Below are 14,654 nucleotides of genomic sequence, written 5' to 3' on the forward strand. Positions count from 1 at the left end.
TTTGCCAGCAGTGTTTCTTTCAAAAAGGAAAGGAAAATGTAACTAAAAACCTCATTTAATCATTACACAGAAGCATCTTCTTAAGCGTTATGTTATAAAAAAAATCAAGATACTTTTTACCAAATAAAAAACTTAGCAGTCTGCCAAAACTCACACAAGAAATAGACAATCTGAATAAGTCTATACCTATTAAAGAAATTGAATCAATAACTAATAATCTTCCAAAACAGAAAGCACTAGGGCCAGACAGGTTCACTGGTGAATTCTACCAAACATTTTTTCTAGTTTTACTGAGGTATAACTGACATACAACACTGTGTAAGTTTAAGGTGCACAGCATAATGACTTGACTTACATAATATTACCACAGTAAATTTAGTTAACATCCATTATCTCATACAGATACCCAAAAAAAGTTTATTTTCCTTATGGTAAGAACTCTTATGATCTACTCTCTTAACAACTTCCAAATAAACCATACAGTAGTGTTAACTCTAGTCATCGTGCTATATACCACATCCCCAGTACTTACTTATCTTGTAACTGGAAGTTTGTACCTTTTGACTACCTTAATCCAATTCCTCCCCTTAGGCTGTTTCCATGTCTTGGCTATTATAAATAATGCTGCTATAAACATGGAGGTGCAGCTATCTCTCCGACACAGTGCTTTCATTTCCTTTGGATATATTCCCAGAAGTAGAACTGCTGGATCATATGGTAGTCCTACTTTTAGTTTTTTGAGGAACCTCCATACAGTTTTCCATAGTGGCTACATCAATTTACAATCCCACCAACAGTGCACAGGGGTTCCCTTTTCTCTACATCCTTGCCAGCATTTATCACTTGTCTTTTTGATAACCATTCTAACAAGTGTGAGATATATCTCATTGTGGTTTCAATTTGTATTTCCCTAATGATTAGTGATGCTAAGCACATTTCCATGTACCTTTTGAACATGTGTATAACTTGTTTGGAAAAATGTCCGTTCAGGTCCTTTGCCCATTTTTAAAAGTGGATTATTTGGGGATTTTTTGCTATTAAGCTATATGAGCTCTTTATATATTTTGGGTATTAACTCATCAGATATATGGATTGCAGATAATTTTTCCCATTCCACAGGTTGTTTTTCATTTTGTTGGTCATTTCTTTGGCCATGCAGAAAATTTTTTTGTTTGATGTAATTCTACTTGTTTATTTTTGCTTGTGCTTTAGGTGTTCTATCCAGAAAGACATTGCCAAAACCCATGCCAAGGAGCTTTTTTCTTGACATCTGAGGAAGAAATTATACTAATTCTCTATAATCTCTTTCAGAAGATAGAAGCAGAGGAAATATTTCCTAATTCATTCTATGAAGCCAGCATTACTCTAATACTAAAATCAAACAAAGCCATAGCAAGAAAAGAAAACTACAGACCAATATCTCTAATGAACATAAATGCAAAAATCTTTAATAAACTATTAGCAAATCGAATCTAACAATGTATAAATAGAATTATACACCATGACCAAGTGGGATTTATGTCAAGTATGCAAGGCTGGTTCAACATCCAAAAATCAATATAACCCATCACATCAAAAGGCTGAAGAGGAAAAATCACATGACCATATCAATAGGCGTTAAAAAAAAAAAAAGCATGACAAAATCCAACACTTATTCATGATAAAACACAGTAAACTAAAATAGAGGGGAACACTTCCTCAACTTTTTTTTTTTTTGGCTGTGCTGTGTGGCTTGTTATGATCTCCCTGGTGGTCTAGTGGTTAGGATTCAGCGCTTTCACTGCTGCGGTCCAAGTTCAATCTGTGGCTGGGGAACACTTCCTCAACTTGATAAAGAGTATCTACAAAAAACCTTCAGCTAACAACATACGTAATGATGAGAAACTAGAAGCTTTCCCACTAAAACAGGAACAAGGCAAGGATGTCCTCTCATATCACTGCTTTTCAATATTGTACTGGAAGCCCTAGCTTATGCAATAAGACAAGAAAAGGAAATAAAAAGTGTACAGATTGGGAAGGAAGAAATCTGTCTTTGTTCACAGATAACATGATCACCTCTACAGAAAATCTAAAAGAAGTGACAAAAACTCCAGAAACAAATAAACAATTATAGCAAGGTAAAGGACACAAGGTTAATATACAAAAGTAAATTGCGGGCTTCCCTGGTGGCACAGTGGTTGAGAGTCCTCCTGTCAATGCAGGGGACACGGGTTCATGCCCCAGTCCGGGAAGATCCCACATGCCGCGGGGCGGCTGGGCCCGTGAGCCATGGCCGCTGAGCCTGCGCGTCCGGAACCTGTGCTCCGCAATGGGAGAGGCCACAACAGTGAGAGGCCCGCGTACCGCAAAAAAAAAAGTAAATTGCTTTCCAGCAGTGAGCATGTGGAATTTGAAATGTAAAACACAATACTATTTACATTAGCACCAAAAAATAAAATACTTACATATAAATATGACAAAATATGCACAGGATCTATATAAGGAGAACTACAAAACTGTGATGAAAGAAATTAAAGAAAGAAATAAGGGGAGAGACATTCCATGTTCATGGTCAGGAAGACTTGATCTGTCAAGATGTCAGTTCTTCTCAGCTTGATCTATAGATTCAATGCAATCCCAAACAAAATCTCAGCAAGTTATTTTATGGATACTGACAAACTAATTCTAAAGTTTATATGGAAAGGCAAGAGACCCAGGATACCCAACACAATATTGAAGGAGAAGAGCAAATTTGGAGGATTGATGCTACCTGACTTCAATCCTTACTGTAAAAAGCTCCAGTAATCAAGACAAGGTGGTATTGGCAAAAGAACAGCAAACAGATCAATGGAAAAGAATATAGAGCCCAGCAAGTGACCTATATAAATATAGTCAACTGGTCTTTGACAAAGCAGCAAAGGCAACACAATGGAGAAAAGATAACTTTTCAATAAACAGTGCTATAACAACTGGACATCCACATGCAAAAAAATGAATCTAGACCCAGACCACACCCTTCACAAAAATGAACTCAAAATGGATCACAGACCTAAATGTAAACTGTAAAAGCCTTAAAAGATAACATAGAAAAAACTCTAGATGACCTTGGGTTTGGTGATGACTTTTTAGATATGATAACAAAGGCATGATCCATGAAAGAAATAACTGATAAGCCAGACTTTATAAAAATTAAAAATTTCTGGGCTTCCCTGGTGCCACAGTGGTTGAGAGTCCGCCTGCCGATGCAGGGGACGCGGGTTCGTGCCCCGGTCCGGGAGGATCCCACATGCCGCGGAGCCGCTGGGCCCGTGAGCCATGGCCGCTGAGCCTGCGCGTCTGGAGCCTGTGCTCCGCAACGGGAGAGGCCACAACAGTGATAGGCCCATGTACCGCAAAAAAAAAAAAAAAAATTAAAAATTTCTGCTCTGTGAAAGAAGCTGCCAAAGATAATGAAAAGATAAGCCACTGACTGGGATAAAATATTTGCAAGACATATCTGATAAAGGACTGTTACCCAAAATATACAAAGAACTATTAAAACTCAACAGTAAAAAAACAAAAACTTGACTGAAAAATAGGCCACAGACCTTAACAGATACCTCACCAAAGAAGATATACAGATGGCAAATGAGCGTATGAAAAGATGTTCCACATCACGGAAATGCAAAATTAAAACAATGATATACCACTATACATCTATAAAAATGGCCACAATCCAGAACACTGACAACACCAAATGCTGGTGAGAATTCAAGAGCAACAGGAATTCTCATTCACTGCTGAATGTGAATGCAAAATGGTATAGCTACTTTGGAAGACAATTTAGCGGTTTCCTACAAAACTAAGCATATTCTTACCATATGATCCAACAATCATACTCCTTAGTATTTACCCAAAGGAGTAAAAAACACATGTTCACAAAAAAAAACCTGTACGTGAATGTTTACAGCAGCTTTATTTATAATTGCAAAACTTGGAAATAACTAAGATATCTGTCATTAGGTGTGGAAAATAAACTGTGGCACATCCAGACAATGGGATATTATTCAGCGCTTAAAAAAATGAGTCACCAAGCTACGAAAAGACATGAAGGAAACTTAAATGTACATTACTAAGCAAAAGACACCAATCTGAAAAGCTACATATTGTATGATTCCAATTGTATGACATTCTGTAAAAGGCAAAACTATGGAGACAGTAAACAGACTAACAATTGCCAGGGGTTGGTAGGGGAGGGATGAAAAGGCAGAGTACAGATTTTCAGGGCAGTGAAACTATTCTGTATGATATTACAATGATGGATATGTCATTATACATTTGTCCAAAGCTGTAGACTGTACGACACCAAGAGTAAACGCTAATGTAAACCATGGAGTCTGGATGATAATGATGTATCAATGAAGGTTTATCATTACAACAAATGTCCCAGTCTGGTGTGGGGTCTTGATAGTGGGGAGGTTGTATGTGTGGGAATGAGGGTAAATGGGAACACTCTGTACTTTCTGCTTAATTTTGCTGTGAACCTAAAACTGCTGTAAAAAAAAGTTTATTAAAAAAACTGATAAATGATATAAACAGGCAATTCAAAAAAGAAACTGAAATGGCCAGTAAAGACATAAACACATAGTTATCTTTATAAACTAAAATGAAATACTGTATTTTTTCACTCAGAGAAGCAAACACTAAAAACTGACAACGTTCAAGTGTTAGTGACAACTTGAGGCAATGGGTTTTCACACACTGACGGTTGGAATGTAAACTGGTATAACCACTTGGGAAAGCAATCTGACGGTATCTGAAATGAATTATGTGTACACTTAAAACACAGCAATTCTACTTTCTACTTCTACACAAACACAAAAGAGAAATTCCTCCACACTCGTGCAAAACGGCATTAAGAAGATACCTGCACAGCAACTGCAGGAACATTTTGTTTTGGGATATACACACTCACAGATGTGGATACATGTATGTATGTTTACATATTTTCAAAAGTACTGGAAAGATACATATTAACCTTATGCAGTAGTTGCTTTGTGAAGGGAGATTAGAGGAGAATATGAATCAAGAACTTTACCTATATTATTTTGACTTAAAAAATAGTTTAGCAAAATGATAAAATATCAGCTATTAATTCTAGATAATAGGATTTAGGTAAATGTTACATAATTCTTTATATTTTTCTGTATTTTAATTTTTGTCTTAGGAATTCCATTAAACATAAAAAAAAAAACCTTGTAATTTGAGTCATTGGAACAATACAGTAACGTCCTGTATCTCCCCCAAATCTATGGTACAATGGAGTTATGTACTAATGGTAATGACAATGGTTCACATTTTCTCTGATGGTTGAATATTTCCTGTCATATGACAGAATTGGGTCAGCCAAAAGTAATCTACATCTCATTTCAGAAAACATAAACAGAACTGCTACAAGAGTTTTCAAATTGTAGACTGGTTAAGGATGACAACACTCATGGTCATTTCCTTAGGAGCTGTGTCAGGCCTTCAATGAAGGAACACAATCTGCCTGAATCACTAAAATTGAATATTGACTTACGTTGAAGGAAATACTACAAAAGCTACATCACTCTGCAAATAATTGCCTGTTCTCTTTTCCTTCCCATAAAAATAAAGTCATCAGAATGAGGTATTAAATAATAATATATATTTCTAATAAGGAAATACTAGACACCTCCTGTTCTACCTTAACTCAACATTTCTTTACCTTAAAGTAATATAAAAACTTTGAAGAATAAAGTAATATTTTCACAAACACAGATAGCTCACCCCAATCCCTACTCCTTGAGATAAACTCAATGTCAGTCATCAGTCATATACATATCATGCAACTCATAATTTCATGAATTTATCTGATACTTACTAAAAGTCTTACAGATGTCAGAAACAGCTTTGAAGACTCTGTCAGAGAAATTCACTTTCACCTTCACATACTTCATGTTGGGAAGTTGCAGGCGGAGCAGCTTGTGCTGGGGGGTGAACTGAAGCTTAGCATCTGCCTGAACGCCATACTTGTCCAAGGTCCAATGTGTCTTGAGGAGCCAAGTTCTCTTCTTTTCCCACCACAGAGCGTGGTCAGACCAATCTTTTTTTACATCTATTAAACAAACAAACAAAACACTTCTAAAAATCATCAAGATCACCTTGAGAGAAATCATAAGCAGAAAACTAAATAACTGGGTATTTAATATGATCAACTAATTAAATACTAAGTGCCTGTTTTGTGATAGGTACAAAAGAAATACTAAATAGCTGAGAAAACATTCTGCCCTTGAAAACTAGTATAGAAGGGAGCTGAGGCAGAATACACAGGGTAACCTAGTAATGCTTAAGGGGGACACACAATGAGGAAGAAAGTACTCTCTGTAGGCATTCCGAGAACAAAGAGAACCCTGGGGACTAGAATCAGAAGGATTAATGATGACGGGGGAGTTGGTGGATTCTGAGCCCAGCCTCGAGGAATGGACGATATTCTGATGATAAAATAGGTGAGAAGGCTGAGATATATGAGGCTGCAGAGGCATGCTGAGGTTAATGAGTGGTGAAAAGTAAGATGAACCAAAGTGAACAAAACCCAATATCCTAGGTAAAGAAGAGACTGGAAAAGAAAACATCCACGAGCAACACTTAATAACTTATTAAGAGAAAACAAAAACAAAAAAACTACACTCCCAACCACACACCCAAATACATTCCGAGAAAAGTAACTTATAAGTCTCACTGTCCAACTTTTTTCCCCCAATATATTTCGGTACAAGAGAAAACATTAATATCTGTTATACTCTTTAACATCCTTATGCAATTAAATTAAATGAAAATAAATTTATACCAAATAAAGAGTATAATTTACACAAGATTTGGCTACCCCCAGATATAGCCGATCATAACAATAAACTTGCAAATAAAAGCCAACTTTAGCGAGTTCTTAAAGTAGCAATAAAAGTAAAGACTTTTTGTATCAATTATATGATAAACTAAGAACCAAAAAAGGGGGACAGGATATTTTTTTAAAAAAACAGTATTAGCCAAACAAAGCTTTCCAGGGGAAGAAAATAAAAATGAAAAACATTATCATGATTCTGATATAAAGTTCATCTTAATACAGTTTTAAAACGAATTGTTCAATTTTAAGAAGATAAATTTAAAAGTATACACTAACCTGAAATTTCTTTTTTAGCACCTGTCTACCAGAAAGCTTCAGAGTAAAAAATCAAACCACCACACTGATTATGAGCCTAGAAACACTTTCTATAACGGTGAAATTTACTTGATATAATTAACTTCTCCTCATTATGGAAGAAACACATCACAGGTGGGAAAAAGACTTTCAATTCCCCCAGCCATTTAAAAAAAATATTTTAATTAGTAAGTACTTTAATGGGAGAACTGTAATTACTTGTGATTATATTGCCATTTTGAAATTTCAATATTTGTTTTGGGAAAGCCCAATTATGTTATTTGAAGTTTGGCTGCAGAAATACATATTTTACAACTACTTACTTAGTTGTGACACAATGTATATAGTACCCTGCATCTTAAACTATTTTCCAGCACAGAATTTATCAACTAACTTTTAGAAACAACAAATCTGATCTAGCTCATAAGAACACAACCAAGGTTGGGACCTTTTCATATACTATGAGGTAAATGTCACACACATTACAGATGGTTTACTTTTTTCTTCAGGAATAAAGAACCCAAGGCAGAAAAAGATAATTTGTAAAGAATGATAGTAACCAAGCAGAGCAAGGCTGAGCTGAACTGAATTAATTGTAGGTAGGTATCTAATACTATCTTCCCCATATCTCAATCCATTCACTTCTGCTCCCAATATCAACCATTAAGGAAGCTACAACATATATTCCCAGTGGGGGGAGAAGAGAGGAAAAAGCTGTACACCGCTAATAATAATAATAGTTTTGTAAATACTGACTTAAGTCATTTGGGTTCCCTTTGACTTACATCAAAAGACAATCCTGAAATAAGAACTTTGGCACAAATAGCTTATTTGGGGTGGGGGTGGGGGGACCCCAGGAAGCATACCTGAGGGGATTAGGAAAAGCAAAACAGAGGGAGAAAAGTCTATTAAGGATTCATTAACTTCTGTGGCTAACTGGAGTTCAGTCCTGTGAGATATCCTCTGAGGAATTACATAGAACATGACTTAGAATTATCCCCCTAAGGAAAGAGAAAGCTGGGGCATCTATCCAATTCCTTGGTTGAGGGCTGCTCCTAGGGCCATTCAATTCCCAGCATTTCCCCAGCTGCCACGCATGGGCTGGCCACCCTACACTCAAGCAGTTAACTCACCAAGGCTGAAATATTTACTACATGGACTTTTTACAGAAAGACTTTGTAGGCCCGGATGCAATAAAATCTCAACTTTGCATCACTTAGGCTTCAAACGCTAACCTCAGAAACAGGTACTTCCCATGATCTTCCTCTTTAAAAATTTAACCCTCCCCATCAATTCCACCTTGGTTTTTTACACCAAAGGAATGGCACCCCTGCATCCAATAAGAATAAACATTGACAAGAAGGACATATAATCCAAAGACTGTGTACTAGAAACCTATGAATAGTTTGTTTACCCACAGAAAGAGAGAAAATCTTTTACTGACTGGCAACACTGGTAAAATCAGTCTTTTTTACCCACAGATAATAGTAGGTAAGTAACAATATAGGAAAGAAAAATTACCCCAAATAAAAGCAGAAACAGGACACCAGAAAAGATCTGAAGTGTTGATAGGGCACATGCCAAGAGACAAAAACAGAGAAAAGCAGGCATTCTGACAGCAAAAGAAGTAGTCAGTGTTAGAAGATGGAATGGCTGGACTATGGGAGCCTGTAACATATGTTCAAATAGTATAATTTTTGGTAGCATTCTTGAAGACTCAAAATACCAGCAACCTAATCAGCATTAATTATAAGATAATCACTACTACAGAACAAGAACAAACAGCATCTATAAAATATTCATTAATTCCACTAATATGTACTGAACATTTACTGTGTGCCAGAAGGCACTATTCTAGTGCTAGAGATACAGTGATGAGAAGAACAAAGTGCCAGCATCTTTGAAGAAGGCCAATATGACTAGAATTGAGGAGGTGAAGCATCAGAGAGCTCGGCAGAAGCCTTGCATATTATAAAGTCGTTTAGCTTTTATTATGTGTGTGAGAGAAGCCACTAGAGCAGTGTTTTCCAGCTTGTTTGGCATTAGAATTATCTGAGCAACTTTTCAAATAGAGTAATGCCTGGACTCAGCCCAAACCACTCTGGGTGTGGGTCTAGAAATCGATTTTAAGCAGGGGAGTGATTTTTTTCCTCTTCTCTCTCACATCTTCTTTTGCTCAAGACAATCCCTCCTATATGAAATGATTATGTTCCAAAGTTCCTTTAAGTCTTAGAATTTAGATTTGCCACAAAGAAACATTATAAATAGGTTCCAAATCAGACTGTTACTCAAATCTAAAATAGCCCAAAGTATACTACTAGCAATATTACACTAAACTGATATCATAAGGCTTTTGCCGAATATATGGCTGATGTTCAACTAGAGATGTAAGGAAAACTGCTAAGTTGCACCTGAAGACTGTGGATTGGATGGAGAGGAAGAAAGACAATGTTGCTGTTAAGTTGTGAGGGAGACAAGGGCTTCCTGCTAAAGTAGGGCACTTGGCTACTCCCTCGTCATCCTTCCATAAACTCCAGGAATTAACTGGCCTCCTTCCTCTTTCCCAGCTACAATTTGTTGTCTTAAGCCAAGGTTTCTTTCCTCTACTAAAGCTCCTAAAAACAGAAGAGCTTTACCTTCTGCTTTCCTCTCTAATTCCTGAAACATAGGAACTATTCTGATGTTTCTAATGAAATGTTATTGCCAATAATGTGTAAAGACAAGGTCTACAAGTAAAATTAATGCTTAAATAAGTTTAAAAAATTATCTCTATAATGTTATCCCTAATGTTTATTGAAATGTAAAGGACATTAAATATTAATTTCGCTTTTCGATCACATCATCTTTTGTTCTTAAGAATGCCTCACTCTCACTCTTTTAGGTCTCTCTCCTCCCAAACTCCTTTTAATTTCAGAGGTGAGGCAGCTGAGGATACTGCTCCCTTGTTTTTAGGATGTGCCCTCGTGTTCTTGTTTTTAATCACTCAGACCTTCAAAAAAGGAAATAGGCAAAATGGACGAAGTGTTGCTCTTCAGGTACACAACCAATAAATGAATCAATAAACATTTTCCAAGGACCTACCATATGCCAGACACTAAACTAGGCCATGGGAATACATAACTAGTTTCGTAAGAATTCCCATCAAAGAGTCACTTACAGTCCAAGTGAGGGACGCGGACAGTGGCAGAAAGATCAGAATCCAGTTCTAATAGGTATCTAACTGATATCTCAACTGAAGAGTCAGCATGAGAAAATGGGCTCACAGACTAAATTTATGTTCACTCAGCTCTGCCCAAGGTTAACAAACTCTGTCTCCCAGGCACACAGAGACCTGGTATTTCCACTTTATTTAATAATTTCTTTACCTCCCTACAGATGTCCAATCTGTCCTCTTCCTCACTCCTAAATACCTATTTCCTATAAGACTGCTAGTTCATTAGGGTCTCAAAGAGCTACAGGGAAATAGTCACTCAAACCACTCCATTTCTCTGTTCCAATACTATCCATACTTTGGAATGTCAATTTATTTATATATAATGGACCCCAGTCCCCTCCATACACCAAGAAGCTAGTCAATTCAAGATATATCCTAAGAAAGATATGGATTACACCAGATAATTAAGGACTAGACCATGGAAACTGTGATTCAAGTGAGGGTTGGTTTCAAGAGGTCCATCCTAGAACCGGCCAATGCTACAAAGTGACTCATCAGTTCACTCTCAAAACACCAAGTGTGAAGGAATATTTATATTATGCATGTGTTTAACTGATTTAACAATGGCAGCTACAGACAATAAAACTCAAAAAGGTTATGGTTAGTAGCTATTTTACTATTTGAAGAATGAGTATAGTACTATGCAAAATTAAACTGAGTTCAAAATAAGTGAAGAACACAAACAGGTATCAACTGTAAAGACACAATTTAGAAAAATAATGTAATTAACCACTTTTGATTTTACATTAGAAACTAGAATTATATTATAAAATGAATACTCTATCATCTAAAAATAATTGTAATAACTTCCAAGTCATTCCTCTCTTAAGACTGTTCTACAGAGACCAGAAGTAAATTCCTCAATTATTTTTAATCTTATTGTAGAAGAGTAACCCTCCCTTCCAGACTACGCTTCATTCTAGAGGAATAATCCCCAACAGATTCTCAGCAGTGTATTCTATACTACATTACTACAAGGCTATCTATGACTGAAACAAAGTTACTATAATAGGATTATTAGTATACTAGAAAGAAGTATATTCCTGATTTTCCACAGCTATGAAAAGCAGAAACAGACTGCTTTAAAAAAAGTCCCAGAGCTAACTCAGCTGACATATACTTTTGTTAATCAATAAAATGAAAAAAGGAAACACTAGCAATGAAGCATGTAAATATTCCATAATTCAGTAACTGTCCCCCACTCACCCCGTCCATTCAACAAATTAAGGGAGACTACACCAAGATCATATAAATAGTAATTATATTAACCTAATCTTTAAAATTGAATATCTTTAAAATTGAATATCTCTCTCCAAGGTCTAGTTTCTTCCTCGGTTTATCTTTCTATCCAAGTACTATGGAATTTACCTCTCAAACAGCTGTTAAATTTGTCCCTTCCTTTCTTTTTATTACACTGCTTTAGCTTAAGTCCTCAGCATCTCTTGTCTGAACTACTATGATCCCATTTTTTACAAAACTATCTGAGTTATCTTTTAAAATGCAAATTTGATCATTTTACTTCTCTACGTAACTTTACAGGTCCTTCTGTTGCTGAAGTGTTTTATCACCTCTTAGCAGGTTACACAAACCTTAACCATCTGTGCCCCACACTGCTTGGCTATCCCCAGGTACAGCTCAGGCTCTGGTCCAGTTTGTGAAACAACTTGATGTTTTGTGCGTCCTTGATTGGATACCTTTCTCTTCCTCCCCTCATCAAGCTGACAAAATCCTACACAAAAACCAAATATTACCATCTCCAAGCCTTCATTGACCCTCCTGTTAAAGCCGTTACGTACATCTTAGCACTCTGAATATATACCACACTTCATTATAATTGATTTTATGTAACTACCTTCTTCCACTAGATTATGGGTCTTTGATCTTATTTATCTTGTACCTCAAAGGCAGAGCCCAGGGACTTTCCTGGTGGTGCAGTGGTTAAGAATCCACCTGCCAATGCAGGAGACACGGGTTCGATCCCTGGTCCAGGAAGATCCCACATGCCGCAGAGCAACTAAGCCCGTGCGCCACAACTACTGAGCCTGCACTCTAGAGCTCGCAAGCCACAACTACTGAGCCCTCATGCCACAACTACTGAAGCCCATGTGTGCCTAGAGCCCATGCTCCACAACAAGAGAAGCCACCGCAATGAGAAACACGTGCACCGCAAGGAAGAGTAGGCCCCGTTCGCCGCAACTAGAGAAAGCCCGCGTGCAGCAATGAAGACCCAACATAGCCGAAAATAAATAAGTAAAATAAATAAATTTTTTAAAAGGCAGAGCCCAGGGCCTGGCACATGGAATTAAACCAATAAATATTTGTAATATGCAGGCAACGTGTAAACTCTTAAGTGTATACAGGCAAATGAAAAAATAATAAAACTGGTATTTACTGTACTGTAATTTAAAACATTAGAAATATTGAGAAGTGTTACACTTCTTTGTAAAAACTTACCAAGAGTAGTTTTATTCATTTATTTATTTTCGCTGCACCAGGTCTTGCTGCATGAGGGATCTTTAGTTGCAGCATGCAGACTTCTTAGTTGCGGCATGTGGACTCTTAGTTGAGGCATGCATGTAGGATCTAGTTCCCCGACCAGGGATCGAACCCGGGCCCCCTGCATTGGGAGCGTGGAGTCTTACCCACTGGACCACCAGGGAAGTCCCCAAGAATAGTTTAAATACTACTTGTCTATGCCCTGGAAAATTATCATACTCCTTTCTAGGTCTGGATCAATTTCCAACATTTTATCCTGCGTACTTTCAATGCCATGCTATATCTCCGAGAGTTCTTTTAATATGCAGTTTTTTGCTGGTGTCGCTTCCTCTGAGACATCTTTGTCTTTTTTGTCATACCACTTAATCTCATTTATGTCAATAAGTCTGCCTTCACTAAATTCCTCTGGCTGTGTATCTAGAGTCTCTCAGATGGCAACAGCACCCGCATTCCCACGGTGAGCTGTTTCTTCTATAACTCCATTTAGTCTTGATTCAAATTTCAGTTCTGGCATCACCACTTTTTGGATTTTTCTGCTGCACATTTATCTTTGTTGGCCAATTCCCTCTTTCAGTTATCCATTTAAAAAAAATCTCATGAGTTTATCAGTGGGAGAAAAAGAAGCAACACAACTACATATGCTGGCTTATGCATGAACACAAATATACAGTAACCAATCATGGACAGACTGAAATATGTGATATGACTGGTCACCGATCATGATTCACATGTTACTGACACAGTGAACTGTAGACTGAAGAGCTAGAAGCAAAGTTGGTACTTTATGCAGTTACTCAAAGTATGGTGGTAACTAAAATGTGAACCACGTTGTTGGATAACTGGTGTTAACTAAACCATGATAACTGAAACATGTGCATACTGAAACTGTGCAAAATACTGATGGTTTCCAAAAATATGATATGTCCTTTTCTTAAAAAAAATGTTTTTCATCTGTTAGCATAAGCAGTAAACTGCTTCAAACTTTACATATCATTCAAGTTGCCAAATTATTTCAATTAAAGTACCCCATTCAATTTTAGCTTAAGAAAACTATTGGTTTACATTAAGACTTCAATGACTGGCTAAAGCAGATGCATCACCCAGTTTTCAAAAACATTTAGAAACTAAACTCCTGATTAAAAAGTGACTCACTGATGTTTCTTTGACATAGCTAACTTGATTGAAAATTAGGAATTCACTCATCAAAACAAAACAAAATCAACTAAGTTTACAAATGGCCTTCTGAAGTTACTCACAAACCCAAAATAATGTTTATCAATTTCAATATCAATTATTTCCTATTATAAAATATACTAACTCAAAGTAGTTGAGGAGCTTTACCAGATGACATACATGCATGCAATTACAGAGTGCGCACAAACAGAAGTCATGTCAATTATTCATTTCCAGAGGGTGGGTAACTTTCTATCCAATCCAACGGCTTACTACTAATTTGGTTCAACTTGACTTAGTTCCTAGAAGACTGGACTCAGAGTCCATGCAATGTCAACATGTAACAAATTCTAAGAGAGTTAACATCAAGGCTGAATGTATCAGTTAGTATTTGACTCACAGAGGTAATATAACTGGATTTGTCTTTTAAAGTTGGTCAAAGGCACTAGCTCTTCTATAGTTCAAAAAAGAAGTAACTTAAGAATATTTTATTGGCTTTGACATTTAAAATTTATCTCAGAAACTAATTCTAATACAGGACTGGAGTGCAGACTACTGAAAAGTTATTTCTTGGAATCCAAGAGGCTTACTACT

General features: G+C 36.7%; 1 protein-coding gene across 4 annotated transcripts in view; it reads right to left on the reverse strand.

The window, feature by feature from the left end:
- Positions 1–14,654, reverse strand: part of FERMT2 (FERM domain containing kindlin 2) — a 71,034-nt gene that overhangs the window by 43,411 nt on the left and 12,969 nt on the right. For all 4 annotated transcript variants that reach the window (XM_060294818.1, XM_030854995.2, XM_060294820.2 and 1 more), the window contains exon 3: positions 5,864–6,097. In XM_060294818.1, coding sequence (XP_060150801.1) covers positions 5,864–6,097 — 234 coding nt within the window. The remainder of the gene's footprint in view (positions 1–5,863; positions 6,098–14,654) is intronic.

Source organism: Globicephala melas, chromosome 2, assembly GCF_963455315.2.
Source record: "Globicephala melas chromosome 2, mGloMel1.2, whole genome shotgun sequence".
Classification (NCBI taxonomy): Eukaryota; Metazoa; Chordata; class Mammalia; order Artiodactyla; family Delphinidae; genus Globicephala; species Globicephala melas.